The sequence below is a fragment of the Rhipicephalus sanguineus genome, chromosome 5 (genome assembly GCF_013339695.2).
Source record: "Rhipicephalus sanguineus isolate Rsan-2018 chromosome 5, BIME_Rsan_1.4, whole genome shotgun sequence".
NCBI classification, from domain to species: Eukaryota; Metazoa; Arthropoda; class Arachnida; order Ixodida; family Ixodidae; genus Rhipicephalus; species Rhipicephalus sanguineus.
In genome coordinates this window covers 11,881,910-11,903,347 of record NC_051180.1, presented here as the reverse complement: position 1 = coordinate 11,903,347, position 21,438 = coordinate 11,881,910, and the positions used below count along the sequence as shown (strand labels likewise).

General features: G+C 44.0%; 2 protein-coding genes across 2 annotated transcripts; one reads left to right on the top strand and one right to left on the bottom strand.

The window, feature by feature from the left end:
- Positions 1-99: 99 nt before the first annotated feature.
- Positions 100-13,745, top strand: LOC119393218 (39S ribosomal protein L37, mitochondrial). The gene is made up of 8 exons (XM_037660075.2): positions 100-219; positions 918-1,157; positions 3,035-3,150; positions 5,544-5,781; positions 9,397-9,515; positions 9,666-9,851; positions 12,833-12,981; positions 13,418-13,745. The coding sequence occupies exons 2-8, from the start codon at positions 979-981 to the stop codon at positions 13,688-13,690; spliced, it is 1,260 nt and encodes a 419-aa protein (XP_037516003.1). The 5' UTR covers positions 100-219; positions 918-978; the 3' UTR covers positions 13,691-13,745.
- Positions 13,746-16,896: 3,151 nt separating this feature from the next.
- On the bottom strand, positions 16,897-18,743 carry LOC119392761 (uncharacterized). The gene is made up of 2 exons (XM_037659718.2): positions 18,607-18,743; positions 16,897-17,774 (listed from the first exon to the last, which is right to left on the bottom strand). Exon 2 carries the CDS (start codon positions 17,759-17,761, stop codon positions 17,219-17,221), a length of 543 nt encoding a protein of 180 aa, XP_037515646.1. The 5' UTR covers positions 17,762-17,774; positions 18,607-18,743; the 3' UTR covers positions 16,897-17,218.
- Between the last annotated feature and the right edge of the window lie 2,695 nt (positions 18,744-21,438).

Sequence of the window (21,438 nt, the reverse complement as noted above, 5' to 3'; positions counted from 1 at the left end):
GCTTCATCATTATTTGTCCACGAGATATCCCTTAATAGCATAGCAAAAACATTATTATGCGACGATACAATTATATTAATAAATATTACTAACAGCTATATTAACGATTTATCTTATGCGAAGACGCGAATCACTAGGCAATATGGCAGCCTCCATGAGCGTTTAAATGGGCAGCGTGCCGAAATGCGAGTTGCTTTAGTTTTGTGGTGATCGTTAACAGTAAGTAGGTAACTTCATTACTACTACCGTTGCATGATGCACTTGCTGCATAAACACCTGCGTTATTCATATGCAAGAACTTCACTTTTTTTTATTGAAAATATATCTCCAACATTTGCCCTTCGAAGTAAAGTTCGTAAAGTTCTGACTTGTGTTGCGGAAGTCTCTTGCAGGGCAGGCCACACTCCGGGGCCTATGGAGAGCACCTGAAATTATAATAAAGTGGGCGGCGCAGAATACTCAGGGCAAACGAGTTACATTGGCTAGTATGCTAGCCTGGCACGCTCTTTATTCATAGTGCCTGCGTAAATTCCCTAGTAAGAACTTCGCTGTAGACTACGAGTGGCAGAGATCGGCTGCTTTGCTCTGCCGTATTGCTGCTTGTCTTTCAGGTGTCACACGGGCACTTTCGACCGCGAACGATTTCCGATCGTGACAAAGTTCGTCGACCGCGATTGGCTCCCTTCCGCATCTTGCGCAAATAAGCCTGTCATGAAACTAGATCGTGATCGAAAGTGCCCGTTGACTGGTTGTCTTTCAAGCCGGAGCTGGACTTGAAACTTGATATTGCGTTGTTTCAGCTTTAGTGCACTACATTACCTCAGTTGGTTCAGCAGTATACCCTTCTTTTCACGTTGCATGTAACTTGTCGCCGAGCTTGGTCAAGAATGAAACTAAACGTTTCTTTTCATCCGCAGAGGCGTGTAGTCACTCGGCCTCCAAAGAGAGGAACAGTTTTGTCACCGCTGGCCTTGCACGATGAGGTTGACTGCGGTGCTGCGCATACAAAACGAGATCTACTTCCGCAAAAGGCTGTGGAAGAACAGAAGAACCTTGCGCAGAGTGGTCAAGTTCCGGACGCCGCAGCCCCTCTTGGACAAGGGGGTCGAAATTCACGATGCTCTCCAGGTGGCCGCAAACGAATTTGTGCCGGAACCGTAAGTTACTTCGCACCCGTACATTAGCGGCTGGCATTCTGGAGAGATTAACGTGTTACGTGAAATTAAAACATCCAGTGTATAAACTGGTTGCACCTACGTCAAGGTGTAACGTCCTCTCAATTTGGCTGCGATTTCTGCGCTAGTTCTCGACATTGTCATGTGAACTGTTGCACAAACTCACGTCATGCGAGTGCCGCATCTCACCTGTGTGTGGCCCATGGTGCACTATAATTGAAGAATAAAGTGCAGCAACGAATGAGCTGTGCCGCCTAGTGCAAGAGAATGAGCGTGTTACACTGACTGGTGTATTAATGAGACCTAACAGACAATAACGCCAAGGAAAGTACAGGGGGTGTTATCTATAGTATTTAGAATATAAATGTGAAGAAAGTAAAGTGGACAAAAAGATAACTTGCCGCCGGCAGGGACCGAGCCTGCAACCTTCGAATAACGCGTCCGATGCTCTACCACTGAGCTACGGCGGCGGTCGTCCTCCCGTCCACTTCATGGGGTATATATGTGCATTTAAACCTAGGATTGTTAGTCAGCGCCATTCGCAGCCATGGCGGTGAGTGTTCCAGCTCGTAAAAAGATCATGTGCTACGTGACGCCAACAGGCAGAAAAAAGAGTGTTCCACACTTGCCGCCATGGCTGTGATTGGCGCTGACTAACACTCCTAGGTTTAAATGCACATATATACCCCATAAAGTGGACTGGAGGACGACCACCGCCGTAGCTTAGTGGTAGAGCATCGGACGCGTTATTCGAAGGTCGCAGGTTCGGTCCCTGCCGGCGGCAAGTTACCTTTTCGTCCACTTTACTTTCTTCACATTTATATCCTAAATACTACAGATAACACCTCCTGTACTTTCCTTGGCGTTATTGTCTGTTAGTTCTCATTAATATCGTGTATAACAACAAAAAAAAAACGAGCCCTTAAGAGTCACCTACTGACTGGTGTAGGAATGTGAAGCATATTTACCTTTTGTAATGGCTGTGACATACATATATATGTTGGTAATATAAGGGCAGTAAAGTCTGCCTGAGGAAGTTAATCATGAGCACATACATGCGAGTGCAAAAGAAAAGAACACTAAAATGGAACGAATACAGCATGCTGTAATTCTTTGTTTATTTACTTCAACAACTGGACCTTAGAGATCTCTGAACATGTACTCCTTCCACCAAGTAGTCATATTAATAAAAAAAATGCAGAACAATGCTGCCCTTGCATTACTATGTGACAAGAGCAGCACTGTGTCATCTGTTACAAAGGGCTCACCAGGCTTTCCTGCGCTTCCAAGACAGTGGGCACAAAAGTAGGACACCCAACGCTGGGCAAGTCAGGACTGGTTCATTTTCAAATAAATAATTTTTCTGCACTCTAAACTCGTGCATGAATGATCGTTGTGTGGCATCACACTGAGAAATATTGTGCAGTTGGTGCGCAGTCTAAAATCAGGGACCAGAGCTCGGCATTTCCTGGATTAGCACAGAATCTGAATCCAAATTTTGCACTGGGGCCTGGTGAGGGGCCCCTCAAAACACTGGACAATACCCAGCAGCAACTGTCAGGTCTGCATTGACACCAAATCCTAAGGAAGAGGTAAGGAAACCTTTGCTTTAGTTGTCATGATGCAGTCCTGTGCTTTTCTAAGCAAAAAAAAAAAAAAAGACGAAGTTTCAGTTTGTGCTGGACAAAGGTGAGGGATATAAAGATGAGTTGGAGTGGTCAGCTACATTTCCGGAATACACAATTATCTTCGCTGTGAGTGTAGACTTGGTAAGTATAGGCAGCATGGGCAGGTGCATAAGTTATGCAGTGCCCCTCAAACAGGGCTGATGATGACGTCCATGACTTGTGCTGCTGCAGGTTTGACCTTCCCGAACCCCATGGCAGACCGAATGAAATGCGCCAGGATAGCAGGAACCCCGACTGGCATGACCACGAGGCCTATATTGTGCACAAAAAGTCCCGGCTCCTCGAAGGTCAGTACTGGCATTTTGCCATCAGTGGTCGAAATCTTCATGTGACAGGGCTTTACTCGCTCTGTTGGTTGAATTAATGGGGGATTCACAGCATCTGCGTAGGTTTTGTTTGGAATGTGCAATATATTCCTGTTACACTCAGTGCTGCTAAGTGGCATTGACCTGACTCTGTAAACAAGAAATATATAGCCTTCCCTGCTATACCGGGTGTTTTTATAAAGCTGTACGAACATTTTAATGTTATACCTATATAAATGATGACATTATTGATGTCATTCGAGTGCCCAGATGCCAGCCTTTAGATGAAGAATAATTAGTGTAATTTTATGCCTAATTAACAAAATTAGGTTAACTTTTCAATTATTTGCCTTAAATGGCTAAAGCAAATTATTAGTTTGAAGGTCGCCCTCCAAATGATCTAGCTGAGGGAATAAATTTTCTGTAATCAAATGTAATGTTCTTTTTTTGCATCGTACAGTTTTATTTACTTTAATCATCACAGCGCTGTTAACACCATGAAGGCATTACAGGAGCCCTCTGAAGTTGGAACTGATGAAAGCGCTTGAAAGTGAAAGTGATGCAGTATACTAATCGGAAAAAATCATGTGCACATGTGGATCCTTATTCAGGGGCCCAAATAATAAGAAAATAATAAGAAAAATAAGAATAAGAAGCTGCTCAATAGACCCTTTTCATAAATACGCCACCTGATGGTGGGCTTTTCATCAGTTTCGCTTCGCAAAGGAGCATGGGATAGCCAGCGCCATCGTGAGGGCATGGAAAGCGAGCCGTCAAATGCGTGAGTGCTGTGATGTTTGTGTTGGCGGCTAGTTCTCCGTGTCATCCGTTGAAATCTCACCGTTTGCGTGCTTGAACGAGCTCTTAGTACTATCTGTTGGTCTTTCTGAGGTGCTTCCGCTGCACAATGAGCAACATTTTGTACCCTTCAACGGGTTGGACGAGCAGTTTGGCGCGACTGCCGCGGTTGCGGGAACGTGACCAGAGCCAACTCGCATGCGCACCCGGACCGGGAAAAAAAGGCTCGCCGAAGCTACAAACTTCTCACCGAAAGCTACAAACTACAAACTTCTCACCGAAGGAAAGGAAGGACGTCACTGTCCCGGAACTTGCGACCGCAACCAGTGAAAATCCTGTCTGCCGCAAGCCACACCATGCAACTATTTTTCGGACGCCACGCGTTGGGTATATTTGTATGCAGTGGTGTAGCCAGGGGTGGGGGCACACCAGGCCCGGTGCCTGCCCCCCCCCCCCCCCCGAATTTTTTTAGCCATGGCACATAGAGCACAAAATGACACTCGACAACATCTGCCTGTGCGGCCCTCACTTCAGATCAGGGTGGTGCGCCCCCCCCCCCCCCTCCCCCGAAAGAAAATTCTGCCTACGCCCCTGTTTGTCTGTACTAAAAAATGTTGACATGTGGCTTACGATATGCGCCAGTACTGTCGCTACTAAATGAATGATACGCAACTTCAGTTTTATTTTTCTGGCTGGCCTTACGATCCCTCGCAGTATTTCTGCACAAACAATCTATCGCAATTCACCGCATGCAGGCACTCGGGTGAAGGCTATTCATTCGCAAAAGCAAGGCTACACATGGTGCTGTGAAATAAGCACGTCCGTTTCTGTAGCGCGTTTACAAAACGACGCCCTTCCGCACGTCCGTTTGACATCGCGTACGGAGAGAGAGCATGTGCGTTTGTTCAAGTTTTATCGCATACCTTATCGCTGTTCTCGTCGCGATATCCTCGATGGTGGCACATGGGAACGCAGCACGTCTGCACCATTGCAGCACGCCGTCTCTACGAAAAACGTTGATGACAGTTCACAATTCGGCGGTGCTGAAATGTCACGCACTGGCACGTTGCCGAAGCCTGCGTCGTCTGCTGCGGTGCCCACACAATGGCGGCAGACTGTAGTTTGCGTGCGCGGCGCTAGGGGTGCACTTTTTCGAAAAGGGTCTATATCAAGCGCTATTCTATTTTCCATTTTGTCGTGCTTTTGTGCTACTTATGATCCACCATTAGTGTATATGTGCTGGCTTTGTGTCATGATTTATCGTTCAGTTGCACAGGTGTGATCAATGACTATCTTATTGGTCAAAATTAAGTGATAATATAAGCGGGTCTGCTGGAGATTCCATCTTCTAGCATTCGCACACATCCACACATTCATTCACAACATTCCCGCCAAGCTCTAGCGGGATAGGAGAAGAAAGCCTCACTTCTAAGACAAGTCACTTTCAGTTCTGTGTTTGTTGGCTGACCACCTTGTGTGCGCTCTGTAAGTGGTACGATTACTGTGACAGGAATTGGTGGCCAGGGAGTATGCAGTGCACTTTTTGACTATTTTGTGTGCTTTTGCACTAACACCAGGGGACAAGCACATGTGCCTGCTGACCAAGACAGTCCGGTATGATGGCCTCCCCACAGCACTTTCGGAGCACGTTAGGCTGCACACCCTTGGAGAAGCTCAGCAGGCGGCTGCCAAAGAGGCCCTTGCGCAGGTGCACTTGTACGACTGCACCCAGGTGAAACTGCCCAAGAGGATTGATCTGACACAGCCCCACATGAGTTTTCCACGAGAATTCGGAGTACCCGTCGATCGCAAGGTGTAAGTTTCTGTCTCATTCTTAGCCCTTTGAAGGGGCAATATGCTGCTTTTAAAGGAGCACTGACACAAAAATTTTGCATCTTGTTTTTTCTGTTGCAATAAGTAGCGAACGACCCACTTATCATGGCTGGAAAGCTCGATTACTCGAGTGCGCGATGGTTAATTATATGGAGATGGTTTTACAGTGCCCAGTCGCAGTTTTGGTTTCAGAGAGCGCCGAGTGAGGCGGGACCCAGAGTGGTTTTCATGTAAACATAGCTGGCTACGCGAGCACACAGAACTGCATGCACATGGGCACCGCGTTGAGAACTCTTTTTAACCAAGGCTTCCTGGATCCCCTCTGAGACGTAAATATGCGTGACCCCCCCAAAAATGCACTGCCATGGCGAGGACATCAGCCTTTGTACTCCCCTGCAAGTCTGCCCCCTCTTTCCATTGAAAAGGTCTGCTAGCAGAGAGTGCTTGCAAGGATCGTGGCAGCCAACACAAACTCGTGACGCAGCTGGCAGTTGGTTGTTTACACGAAAACCAAAGGCGCGTTTCACATGCAGTGGCACGACACGCACCTTAAAATTGATTTTAAATATATTCTAGGCTATATTGTCAGTTGATATTTCATAGACGATATGTATGTGCCCACACAAATCTATCCCACAAGTTATCCCGCCTTTGAAATTTTGTGTCAGTGCTCCTTTCAAAGAAAGATGTCCAATTTGTCTGTTACAAGCGATCATCAGTCCACAGATCCATTCCATCAAAAATTCTTTAAATACATATTGCTTAGTATCTCTAACTGCGCTGATACCTTCACTCACGCATCTCATTCGAGTGGAAGTATCAGCATGCAAGTCTTTTTGTACTTGGACTGAAGTTAGCTGCATATATAGAATTGCTGACAAATTTTTTTTACATTTATAAGGCCTTGAAAATCTGAATAATGAGCTAGTTTCAGAAAACTAATTGTAACGATGAAATCAGCACCTTCTTCATTTGCATGGCCCCACATATGTTGCGTGTTATCACGGAGTGCTGATCATACTTGGTACTGTGCCTTGATTCCACAACTTGATTGACTTCAGGTACTTTGTGCGAACAGTATGGAGCTCTGCAATCGCACATGAGCTTACACCGTTCCGTCCTGTAAGCAGTCGCAAACATTTGTAGTCATTTGTGGTATAGTTGCTGCACTTTATACGTGCTGTCGTTGGTGGCCTAGCTCCTACACATAACCTTTTGAAGTAGTCTACACAGCTAGCCATTGCTGCTTTTTTTGGTGTTGAAAACCAAAATAATACATAGCTTGAGGCCTAGCAAATGCAGACCTATTGGCCTCGAAGGCCACCACAGGAGAGACCGGCGTTAAACGACATCACGTGACTCGCCTTTGCCGCCGAAAACCAACGCTGCGAGAACCACGTCAACCCAAGGTTTAAGTTCTCTTTTTTCCTTCAGTGTAGTTTATTGCTCAGTGCCGCAGTGCCGAACGTATTCGACCTAGCCTGATGTGAGTTTCCATGCATACCCCAAAACCAAGAAGCGCCGAGATGCGTGGTTGATAAAGCTGAGAATGGGGAAGCAACCCACCATTCGTTATTGCGTGGGTAGCAAGAGCTTTCGCGAAGATTTTGTGTACTGCTTTGGAGCTAAAATTTTCGGTGAGTGGGACGTGGAACTTTCTGGGACTGTACACATAGGAATTTATGACGTTTATTCACGCCAGGCTGGAAGGCTTATCCCAGATGTTTCCAGCACAAGGGCAGCGAGGGTGATTTTGTCCTGATGCTGTTCTTTTGCGTTGCACATTCAAGTGTGGTTGGCCTCATACACTGCCTCTCCTTCTGTTAGCAGCAGTGACGTGCTGAGCTGCTGGTGCACGAATTGGTTAATGCCAGAGACCGGCAGAGTCACTGAAAACAAAATACAGCAATTGTAATTAATAGTGGAGCAAGCAATGCACATAGATTGCAACGTGCTCGTATGATATCACATCAGTCAATACACCTCGCACATTGAAGCACATGTAGCGGAAGCGAAGCGTGGATTAAGGAGACAAAAATATATGCGGTTAAAGTTCCACTTATTAGAATATATCTGTTGTAAATCATCGTCCGGCAATGATTCTGGTGAAAGTGGCAAGCCGCACAAACCACGGTTGTTGTGAACAGTACTGTTATTGCGGCAAAAGAGCTCATGGCCACCGTTATGAAAGGTCATGCAAACTTAATAACCAATGTCAGTGCATCGTTTGCACTCGGCCATTTGATTACGCACTGAATACTAGGGTGAGGCATTGCTGTGAATCGCACGTGGCAGTCCACGTGGATCGAAACGTTACCTCTCAGCCGTGCACCTTCTGCGCAAAAGCAAGAGAGAGGTGCGCGCAGTCGCGCTTGCCTCAGTAAACATAAATGTACGCGAGATGCGAGAATGCTTCGAGTTACAGATTACTAGGTGAATTTCATAACAACTCACCTTTTACCAGAGTGCCTCTTCACGTTCGGCGTCCACTGTGCCACGCGCATGCACTCCGTCGAAAGTCTACGACGCGACAATGACCGCATGTTGGCTCGCTAAAAACCTTTGTTAGCAAACACTCTAGGTTCTTTTGCAGCTAATACAAACACATTCAACGATTGCAAAGCGAGAAAAGCCGCGGCTGAACAGCCTGAATCACTGGAGACATAGAACACTTCGTGCAGCCGGTACCACGTGATGTCGTTTTACACGTCACAGAGAGATTCCGGCAGACGGTGCCACGGTATGTCCTCGCCGCCAATATGCCATGGCTGTACAGCTCTCAGAAAGCTGGGAAACCACCTAAAATAGTTCACCCATGAAAGCGAATATAAGGTTCAACGAAAACAACACCAACATTTCTCATAACTACCAATTTTCATACATTCGTCGCTGTCATACATTAGCTCAGTGGACGTGGCAGTTTGGCCAACAAAAGAGAATCGGTATGGAGAAGACGCATACTCTGAGACCGCCAAAATGCATTTTCGCCTTCTATGCGTTGCGTAGAGCATGACTTCATGTGGCTTCACATTTCACTGTCGTGAATGGGCCACTAAAAAAACATTTGAGTTGGCTTTTTTCTGCAACAGCTGCTTAGACAGAATTGAGGCTAAAGTATTGACCATAAGCTGCAAGTAATTAATTTTTTTTTTAACTTACCTGGATTACAACATTAATCAATTAAGAAAACAGTTATTCAGTCATGCAGCTGTAAACTGATTATATATCAGTCCAATGAAGAAGGTAATATGTATGCAGTGCTTACTGCACTGTAGAATAATTCACACAAACATTCTATTACATTGTAAATTTGTGACCTTAGAGATGATATTGCAGAACAGGTTAAGATTGCTATGATTCAAAGGATACTATTAACACTAAACTAGCATGTGGTTTCATTCATCACCTCTTATTTTTTCAGAGTAGGGTGTTTCTTCATTTCTTTGTTGCATTCACTGCAGGTGAGAAAAAAGCGGTCCTTCTTGCCCACAGTCATAGCAGGCTTCCTTGAAAGCTACACTGCTTTGTTTTTACCCATTTAATTCCTTCAGCTTTGGCCTCTTGCCCACTAAAAGCTCATTCCTGTGCGGCCTGCAGTTCTCAAGTGCTTGCCAGCTACCATCATTTGTGTGAGAAGCTGACCAGCCAAGTTCCAGAGGCCATGGATCGCACCCGCCTGTCTGATGTGGTCAGCAATGTCTGCTTCCAAAAGGCAGGTGTGTACCTGATCGCACTATTTTTTTTTCTCAATTGCTCGCTAAATTCTTTACTAGATATAAGTTGCAGCACCATAGTGCAGGCATATTATTTAAGTGGGCTTAAGCTATTGTGACCCTCAGCTGCCCCTTTTAAATTATGCTTGGCAGATGGGAACACTGTGGTGTTTAAAAGTGAGGTGGACACCCTGACCACGAGCAAGGTTCCACTGCGTGCCTTTAACACCCCCGAGGAGGTCAAGGCCACGGCTGACATGGCGATGCCCGACCTGTACCCTGCCAAGTACACGCTTGACTTGGACAAGGGCCACATCTATCGTATGGACGACATCTATCGTAAGTCAAAGTGCCAGAGGAATGGCACTGAAAAAGGAGCCACACATGTTGTTCCTGCCCCATCGTTTTTATTTTTTTCTTTCATTTTTCTTTTTCTTTTTTTGAAGTTTATGCTCTCCTCCTTGTAAGGCTTCCGTCTCTATGTCTTTGTCGGCGAGCATGCAGTGGAAGATGCCTGCATTTTGATAGCTCCGTTTCCCTCCTCTCAAGTTGAACACGCTGCCATGAAATGCTGCCCCTGGTTGTGCAAGTTATACTTTCTGTCATGGTGTGTGCCAGGACCAAATTCGCATGCTCCCTAAGCCAGTGCATTGTAGCCATCATTTGTATTCAGTTGTACTCCTTTCTTATGATCCAACATTCACGACCAGTCGATCCTGTCAGTAGCATCAGCAGAACATCTTGAAGCTTTAGAAAAAGTATGGCTGGCAAAGTAACTAAAGTGGAATTATTGCATTATTCCATTGCTACTGCCTCAATGGATCACTGGGATATGTGCACTTGGAAATAGAAGTACCATAGGTAGTGTTTCAGTAATGTGTTTTCAAGGGACACTAAAGGGAAATAACAATTTATGTCAGAGTGAAAGGTCAATGTGTGAGAGCGTCTAAAACGTCAATATTACCAACAGCAGTGCTCTACTAATCGAGAAATTAAGGTAAATGTAGGACACGATATGCGCCACCAGTGGGACATTTTGGAATGAGCCCGATGACGTCAAGAGTCCAGAGTACAATTAATAACTAGTACTCAAACTACTTATAATAAAAGATAACATTCGGTGCATTACAACACATAATAACGTGCTGCTTGTATGTTTCTCTTTGATTCGTGGAAAACAGAACTTGGCGTTACCATGCCGAATGGCACGGGTGGTTCAAAAATGCCGTTCTTGCCGGGCTGCACTCCGCTCAAGCTGTCGTGTCTCAGTGGTAGTTTTCTCTTGCGTAGTCGCATTTCAAGGGTAGTTTTATTATTGCATATTGCTGCGCAGGCTTTGCTGGCTCGCAAAACTCGCTCTGACTGCAATTTAGAGAAAATGCCACATCCATGTAATGTCTGCTGCATCAACGAAAATAACGACTTTCAAATGGGCGCCACGAAGTGAACTCCTACGCTCAAAGTGTCTAAGTGCCGCACATCTACAAATGTGGGGTGAACAACAGCAAAATCTACTCTTGTGCTCACTGCCTTTTTGTGCAGAGGATTACGAAATCAACCGTAATGCAAGCAAGTCGTGTAAACCGCCCTTCAATGCACTGCTTCCTCGCAGCGCTATTTTGTCAATATGTATTGTCAGGATGCTGCATGCCCATGTAAGGGAAATGGAACAATAAAGAAATGGTTTCAAGGTTTTAAAAAAGCAAAACTGTATTAATAGGAAGGGCTGCATATCATTCTCGTGGCTGTTTGCGTGACCCGTCCCTCTCCGCGCTTCAAAGCCAAATGAGTCGTCAGGTGCCTTCTGCGTGACACGTCAGAGGGGATGAACATTGGTCTGGCGTGGATCACACAAGTAAAGGCTGCGCACACAGATTTCACTGTATACATTGGTTGATCGTGTTGCATTTTGGAGGCATAGCGTAAACCGAGGCTTGTTGGTACCTGGAAGCGACGCAGAGACGAGGCGTGTTGTTAGGAGTCTCGGTACCACTCAGTAGACTGGTTTCCCTTCTCCTCTCTCCTTTTCCGCACCTCCTTCGTGCCTTTGTTGCGGTGCAGAGGGAGGAAAAGAAATGCCGCTCTTCATCACGCTGGCAGCGCCACGGCCGCACCGTGGCGCACTTAGAGTTCACCACAGGTATAATGTCTAGACTACGGGTTCACCGAACGGCACCAGCACAAATACACACACACACATGGGACGGCCGTATTCCCACACTGAAGGCCGGATCGCATGCAGCTTCCCTACACAACGGTGTCCGAGTATCAAGCACTTCCACAGAAAACATCGCATTACAATGCAAGCAGCAGTGGCCAACAAAACAAGCATAACAAATATTCTTGCGTGTGTTCCTGGTGGAGGTGCAATGTTGCCAGATAACAGAAAGTGCTGGCGTAACACCCACTAAAGACGGCTTTAGGGAGCGCTTACGTCACGGGGCCCTGAGAGGCGGGCGGTTTGAATTGAGCTAACATTATACGGACCACTAAAGTGTGATTTTCATTCAAACTAAGCATTTCCTAGGCACGAAACAAGCACTACGAGATTCTGGGAATGGTATTTCAAAAGTCCATTCCGAGTTGTATTTTGCCTTTAGTGTCCCTTTAACTTATGTTGTGGCACAAGGTTTTACTCTTGAACGGCTGCAATTTTAAATAAAACCAAGACTGTGCTGTAGAATGTATCATATTAGAGTACTTCCCCATGCATGTTACAATAAAACCGGTACAGAGAGTGGTACTGCGGCGACAAGGTACATGTCTGAGCTAATTAGGTACTTATTATAGCAAAGAAATGGTACAGAGATGTTATAGAAGACGCACAGAACACAGAACAAATCACTGTGTTAGGTTACATTGTGTTAGGTTAGGTTAGATGGCAGCAAAACAAGATGTATGCATGCTAAATGTTTAATGTTTCACTGCTCATAAGTGGTAAAAAAGGTGCTAAGTGAGAACGACAGGCAGGATAGAGGGTACTGAAATGACTAACCTACATTTTGAATTTGAGAACCTTTTTATCATTTTTTAGCTTTTAACTCTGGTTCTTGAAAGCTGTGCTAGGCCACATTATTATTTTCGTAATGTATTTATGAAATGATTTTCATTTGTACACTGAATTTCATTATTTATTTATATCACGGCCATAGTATGGATGAAGCGGTAGTGCAGTGAAAGGCTTGCCCATTAAGCAGATACCTATAAGAGAAAGTTGGCTTTGGACATTTAGCAGGTGGTAAAGCAGGCAGGTCTGTTCTATGTCTGGATGTCAAAGCTTGGCACGAGAAGTGTCATTTTGTGTTCTGTCCATCTTTCAGCTGTTCCAAGAGTGGCACTCAACCAGCATCCACACACGCTTCATGTGACGCACCCCTACTACTATTTCTGGTTTCCCAAGGAAAAGATGGCCCGTGCCATTCTTGCATGTTTCACGTTCGCAGCAGCCAGAGCCAGGCAATTGTATGGGGTATGTCTTTCTTTACATTCTGACTGATCTATTTAAAGGAGTGCTGGTGTGGTATCTAACATGCGAGCGCTGCACATTCTAGGATGACCACTTATAGTGTTTAGCTTGACATTTATGGTTTCTTCTGCTCGGAGCAGTGTATGTAATACGGCGCCAAAAGTGCCCTTGAACAGGAACGCTAATGTGCATATGCAACACACTCGTGCCAGCAGCAGACTCCATATTCATGACTCCTTGGATTAGCCATGCACACAAGATCAGTACCAGGACAGCATGATGGCAGTTGCAAAATACATCGTAGTGTTCATAAAAGTGGCATCACATTACTAAGCACTTTGGTGGTGGTGGTGGTAATAGACTAATTTGAGACCCGTACAACTTTCCAGAGCTGCATAGCCAAATCTGCCAAATTGTACTGTGCCCGTCTGTTTTTCAGGCAGACACACTGACCTTACCAGAGCCTGTGGCTCTGCAATGCACGTACAGTGATGCCGAAACATTTGGCTTTCTGGCGTACCAGCTGAATACACTGGACCTCTCCACTGACGAAGGCATCAAGAACCAGGTCTGGGTGGCAGGGGAGCCACACAGGCTCTTTGAAAGCTGCAATCACAGGGAAGGCATGGTGGGCCACAATCCCGCTGTCTTCCAACACTTTCTCGCATTCTACACCCATGGGTTCAGTCGGCTGCCATCTCTCCAGGGTTAGTCATGTAGAGTGAGCGACGGGATGAATAGAAGCCAATAAAATGTAATGCTGAGCAGTATTTGTATCTTTCTCAAGTTGCACTCCCCTTTGCGAAGCTTTTGACTCTTAAGCTGTGCTTTTTCAGAGAGGCACTAAAGAAAGACTAAGCAGCTCTCCATGGTAATTAGAAAAAAAAAAGAGAACTGACAAAGTTAGATTTATGAATTTCGCACTAAAACCCCAGGGTTAGTCACAGGTGTTTGGAATGTCGCAAGTTATTGTTTCCCATTTCAGCCATTAGGGTTAGGTAAAAGTTCTTGAAACCTAATATGTTGAGTCTTCGGCAAATCTGGTGTATAATGCAGCCCGTTTCTACAAATAAAAATTTTGCTAGGCCTGAGTAGACAGTGCTCAAATATGCTGCAGTCTTAATGCAGTCATGATCAGTGTATGTGACGCACCACTTGCTTAATGTGAGTGATGTAAGCCCAGCTGTAAGCAGCCCACAGCCAAACTGAGTAACGCTGCATGGGATAAGACAAGTGGAAAGAATGGACTCTTGCCATCTGCTGTCACTCTGTGACCAATGTATAGCATGGACCAACCAGCGCAAACTTGCGCATTTCAGAGCAGCTTGCACTGTTATTGTATGTACACTGAGATTGTGTAGATTTTCAAGAAATATTTTATGCCCTTAATAAACATGATCACTGTTTCAGACTTGCTTATTGCTCTTGTCGGCCACTGTCGATGTTTTAGCCTGACAGTGCCACAGTGGTTCTAGTAAGTACTCCTTACACTTCTGAATGCATCGGAATAGAAAACTAGGCAAGTTAATTTAAGTACATTATATTATGACAGCACTGTTGGGACTAGGGCTGAGGAAAACAGAAATGAGTCATGTGTTGAACTCCTTGTTTGTGAGTTCAGGAAATCGGCTGCATCGACGCCGACACAAGTAAAGCGGCATGCAAATTTAGTTATTATAATAACTATAATTAGTGGTGGGGGTGTGCAAATATTGAAAACTTCAAATATCCTATTATAATATCTTGGTATTCCATTCAATTTGAACCACACTTTTACTGTTAAAAATACACATTTGAACAAAAAAAAACTTTGTAGTGTATTTCAAACATGTTATAATTGCGAAGTCACAGCAGCATTATGCCCCTTCCTGATCGATGCTATACTAGCTCACTTAGTGCACTTTCGCAAAAGCTGTACCAGTGATCTCGTGTAGTTGCCAACACATGTGTGCACAGGGCAACCAAGTGCGCAGTTAAAACCGACTGCCAAATTATCTTGACGGAAACTATCGAAATTAATAGATGGCCATCACTAAATTATGCTAACATCATGAAATAAAAAAGAATTGCTTCACGGGAAACCAAGCACTGGTGTGGGCTAACCTATAGTAATGCATTCACAATGACCATTGCACAGATTGGTTGTCATCACACCTCCTGATTTTGATAGCGTACCTCAAGGATCTAAGTATGATAATCATCCAAAGCACGTAGGCACTTGTATGTCTAGTCAGCTGCTGTTTTTGATTTCTGGAGGAATTGTGACATGCCAGTACATGGGTGTTCTTGCATTTCGCCCCCCATCGAAATGCGTCCGCTGTGGCCGGAAATCGAACTTGTGTCAGCAAACTGGCAGCACAGCACCTTACAGCCTAAGTTACCACGGTGGGTATGTCAAAAAGCTATCCTTTTTAATGGCAGCATTAAATAATTGTAGTTGTGATACTATCAAGAAATAATGTTGTAAAACAAATAATTTTATTGTGAATTATTTGCTGTGCAAAAGCTTTCTTTTTTTTGTCTCTGGCTAGTGAAAAAAAAATTTTTTTTTCAGAAACCAGTTGTATTCATATTTAAAAGAGGTTAGAAAAATATTTTATTCAATTCACACTTGGCTTTATTTATTCAAATCTCATTGAAAGTTGAAGCTTTGGTATTTTCACACCGATTATTGTTATTATTGTTATTATTGCCGCTGTAGTACAGTGGTTATGGTGCTTGGCTGCTGAAACGAAAGATGCAGGTTCAACCCTGCCACCACAGTCGCATTTCACTGGAGGTGAAATGCTAGGGGCCCATGTACTTTGATTTAGATGCATGTTAAAGAACCCCAGGTGGTCGAAACTTCCGGAGCCCTCCATAGTGATCATAATCATATTGTGGTTTTGGCTCATAAGGCCCCATATGTTGTTATTATTATTAATAATAATAATAATAATAATAATATTATTATTATTATTATTATTATTATTGTTGCTCGTAAGCATCCACGCAATCTTCACTATCTCAAGTCAGTCACCACCACTCCTTGAAAAAAACCTGTATCTGCACTTTCACGTGTCATTTTTCCTACTAACATGGAAAGCTTCAATGACCTTGCAGACCAACAGCTACACATGACAAAATGCATTGTTTACGTCACAAAATCTTGCATCCCAAGTTAAACTTTTGTACCTCGCGCTTGCATTATGATCCCTTTGTAGTTTTCAGTGGAACAATGTTTCATTATTTCGCTTGTATGTATGCTGACTTTCTTTTCTGAATAAGGATTAGTTGAGCAGCTTACAGCTCTTAAGGGACGAGGACGAAGTTCAAAGAAGGTGATGACACGGGCGCTGACTCACAACTAAAGTTTATTAAAAGAAAAAAACGATAAAATAAATACAAAGGCCAACCACATTTCAACAGAGTGACTGCCCGTGTGCAGCAGAGTCATCCAAGTGATGTAAATATGCCAGAACACGTGGAGCATACACATGCATCCGGAAACAAACAAATGCAACTAACAAACACAGAGGTGCCAAGAAACCTTTTCCCGCATTAATCAAGAAGACAAGCTGAAATTGAGAAACTACACGTTCTTTAGAAATTGCACCTCTTTGCACCTTTGTGTTTGTTAGTTGTAGTATTTGTTTGTTTGTTTGTGGACGCACATTTATGCTCTGCGTGTTCTGGCATATTTACATCACTTGGATGACTCTGCTGCACACGGGCAGTCACTCCGTTGAAATGTGGTTGGCCTTCGTATTTATTTTGTCGTTTCTTTTCACAAACTTTAGTTGTGAGTCAGCGCTTGTGTCGTCACCTTCTTTGAACTTCGTCCTCGTCCCTTAAACGCTGTAAGCTGGTCAAAAATGAACTATGACCAACTAGCCCAGGTTTCCCTTGTGATTAGTTGAGACTTCAGTGCATGCTTTGTTCTCGCCTTCTTTACTTTTTATCCCGGCAGTATTACCGCAGTACAATGAATGAACCTCCGAATGATTGGGTACCAGAAAATGAGTCTGTGACAACTAAATTTTACAGCAAGAGAATTTCTTGAATCAAAGAATTGAAGAGCAGCACCAGCAAAAGCAACTGCTGAGAATTTGGCCTTGTTGTCATGCAGACCTGATCTAAACAATAATATGGATTGTAAAAACTGAATCATCATTTTTATGGTGCAGCAATGCCACCAAACTAATACATATACACGCTGGTACTATCTCTGACAGTCCGCCATGGACATTGTCACATTGTGTCAACCATTTCTGAGCAGCTGCAAGTCTTGGGCCTTGACCCAAGCTGTCCTGTTCATCCGGACAAGGCTCCTCGCATTCTTGGAGTTTTCTTTCCTCATTCCACCACCGTCAACCGATGAGAATGTTGGGACCTCTGTACTTGTGGCTGCGACATGCTGCGCCTTGTCTTCAGGTTGATTGCTTTGGAGGCCCTGTTTGCTCACCCCTAACTCTGCTGAGGAGTGGGGCAAACTTCTGGAGCCCTGCTTTGTGGTGACTTTGACTTCCAAATGCGAGGCTTCGACTGGGTTTTGTATGCTGGCATTTTTCATCATGCTCAAAGCATTGAAATGGCCATTTTCTGCGGGCAGCTGGGCGTCACGATGGTGCCTTGCGGAGTCGATGTCACTCTTGTTGCCGGGATCACTGCGGTCATGTTCGATGATATTCAAGCCAGGCGCGTAGCTTTCTTCCGGCTCCCTGTAGCGCTTGTGCAGCTTGAATGTTAGGGCAATCACACCAACCAGCATGAGTATGACTACAATACCAGACAGTTGCATCATCCACGTTGTGGACCTGCAACACCATTGAAAAAGCGCCCTTACATTGCTACAAAAAGCAAGTCATAGACCAAAAAAAAAGAACATTTAGTCATGTTGCCATGCACTGTGTCCAGGCGACGTGAGCAATATACAATAAATGCGCTGCCTTTCCATTGCTGCCACAAGTTGATATAAATATAGATTTTTTTTGTATCTTTGTGCTACTAAAGCATTATTCTACTGTAATGCTACTTATGGGTGACTTGTTCATGAAATTTCTTCCGCCTTACAAATCTGCACAGCTAATTTGCTTGCTGTCCAAATTTGTTTAAGCTTAAGATGCACTTCCACACGATAAGGCAACTTTTGCAACCTCGCACATCTTGTTTGTGTATTTTTTTTTTTTTGTGTGTGAATGATTATCTCTCATGCGAATCGTTACGTCATCGCACTTGCACTTATGATGTCTCCTCCACAATGCAACATCTGCTGTTGAGGTTTGCATGAAAGTGCGTTCTCTTACTTTCATATTGTCCACTACACATTGAAATAATTGCCTACAGTACTAAGCCACACATCGCGGCTCAATACGTTGCTAGCATAGCACCAAATGTGTCACCATGCCATTGCAATACCTTACATGGCAAACATGAGTAATTACTGACTACCAGAAATTAATCTTTTGCTTTTGCCTTCTGCGCAAGAAAATCCACAAGTTATTGATTGACGAGCACCCATAAATGTGTGCAAGGTTTCTTGCATGGCTCTTGTTTGCACAGACAAAATATACACTTCAAAATTTGCATCTTCTTTTTTATTGAAAACAACTTCGTAAAAAGCAAATTGTACTTTGGAAAGCAACTCACCATGGTCCTATAATGCCTGCACCTTGCTATCCAAAAGAAAGATCCCAACAATGTGAGCCAACAGTGAATGATCCCAACAGCAACACTGTAGCAGTACCTGCTGCAGTGTTGCTACCTGTTTCATATTTTGTTACCAGAATTGAAGGGACTCTAAAGAGGAAAACGATTTTTCTTGTATTAGTAAATTACTCTTTCACAATACCAGAATCACCACACTTGCTGCAAGAAAACGCTTGGTAAGCAAGAAAATGCGCAGAAAGCAAATGCAGGTGATGACACCACCTTGAAGTTCTTACACCAATCACTGTGACATCGTAGAATTTGATAGCGCCTGCTAGGGCCTACTTATTTCCTAATTGGTAAAAATGAAGTACATTGACTTTTGAGGGGGGTGGGAGAATTACCATATGAAGTTTTAAGAATTTTCATTGAGCCAATGCCACCAAAATGTGAAAAATATACTTTGAAATCCGTGACATCACCCAAGGATATTTCGGCATGAATTTTTGCTGTGAAATTTTGATCTTAATACATATTCTCATATATTAATAAACTTACGATGGTGAAATTCACGACAGCAGATTTTTCAGAGTACAACTTGTCAGTCTAAACTAATTCATTGAATTATTTCAGTGTCCCTTTAAGACAGTTCATTCAATTTGGACTTCCCCTGTTCCTTATAAACAAGGCTGAGAAGTCAGGGTCATGCCTGTTGCCAGCAGGTGTGTTGAGAGGAGGCAGTTCTCCAATAATGTATATGTTGCTTTCAAAGAAAGATCACTCTGAGAGTTGCACCTTCCGACATCAATGTCCTGCCGGTAAAAAGAACAACAGAATAATTTGAGGAGCATTTGAGGCAGCATTTCACATAGGTGCAGTGGCCACGCAGATAAATCGTAGAAGTAGTGTGATTGGTTTGATTTTATGGTTGTTCACCACCATACGGCACCACCGGTCTGTCTGCTATTTCACGGGGCTTTAATCGGGGATTAGATTTGTCCACAGTTTTCTTTGCCAGTTAAAGAAGACTTTTAGATATGGACTTGTTGTTTCACATCCAAATAAGTTGCCCAACGAAATGGTTGTGAGACAAAGCACAACTTGCACAAGTAAGACAGAAAGACGAGCTAGTTGGTACGTATACGTCTTAAGGAGCTTCGAGCGTGAACTAAGACAGGGACAAGAGTGAGGGAACAACACTTACAGGAAAGAGGGTAGCAAGCAGATACAGTGTGGTAGTGCTCATATTGCACGTAGGACAGTGCGTATGTGCAGCGGGTGACGTGTTCCGAGGATATATGTTCAATCTTGCTTAAAGGGACCGACAACTGATTTTTCTTGACCCAGTTTTTTACGGCGCGACAGGAAGCACACCCTTCGTAGCGTTTGTAGCTGCAGTGGTTTATCCGAAAAGCACGTAGTTATTTTATAAGCAATATTTTTCAATCTGAAAGGCTCCAAACACGCATGGAGGCTTGCTCCAGCAACACTGAGTATTGATAACGATGCCGCTAGCCCTTGTGAAAGCTGTCGTTCTGCTTTTGCAGGAGTTACTGTAACTATGCTTAACCACCTTTATTTTGAGCTTTCCACCCCACCCATTTTTGAAAATATCAAGCTGTTACAATGAGATGTGTGGCTTTATACACCTTCCCGGTATTTGTACAGCGTTGTGTGCGCCTGCACCCAAGGTTGCCTGCGCCTGTGTCATGGATGGCTTGTCCCGGCTTCGTTACTCTCTCGATACACGAGCCAAGCCAAGTAATCGAAAACGTAACTGTGCATATGCACGGCCGCACCGAGTAGCAGCGCGCGTCATTTCTGAGACGAAGTGTAGGTAGCAAAACTATGTCGCTCCAAATACTTAGCGACCTTGATACTGCGTGCACGGTTGCATGAGCACGCTGAAAAGTTGCTCAAGACGCGCTGACGAGCATGGGATCATTACGTCACGCGAAGGCAGCGCCACTTTAATGCATACTACTAACGCAGGCCTATATGTAGATTATTATGGAGTAATACCTTTTAATATAAAGAAACGAACAATATTTCAATACTAACAACAAAATCGTTGACCGCGTACAGCAATCAATGGTCACGTGGCCGTCTTCATCGGATCATCCATGTTTCTGCCGCCAGAGGCGCCACAGGTCATTTTTCACGACTTTCAATTAAGAAATAAAAATATAAATCCATCTCTCACGAAAAAAACAGGGTTGGTTTGAGTCAGTGCGATGGACAATCTTTACATCAGTGGAGTAAACTCATTTCATATTCTGGGCAGTTGTCGGTTTCTTTAATAAAGCTTTCAGTTGATAGTTAGCACCAGTGTCGTTCCCTCACTCTTGTCCCCGTCTTAGTTCGCACTCGAAGTTTCTTAAGATGTTTACGCAAGTAGTTTTGCATTTGCCAGGAACTTGTACATATAGAGCAACCTTTTTTTGGATATTCTCAACCTGTGGCAGTGCTTATAGCCATGATGTCAAAAGGAATCAGACCGGCAGCATTGCATTTGCTTAAACGTTGGAAGGAAAAATTTGGCTATTTTCTTTTAAGGTTAAAGCAGGAGTTTATTCAGGATTCTGGCTTCTAGGGGGTGTCACCAAATTATGGGAGTCGTGCCAGGAGCCTGATAAATTTCGTCTTGATGAAGATCGGTCTCCGATCGATATGTGTGCCTGAGCATAAACAACACACGCACGATTTCGTCGGTGTGTACATATATATATATATATAGTATTTATTTATTTATTTATTTATTTATTTATCTATCGTCCATCATTTTGCTGCATAGAGTTTCTAGCTATGCAGTTTCTTTCAAAAGATACAAGC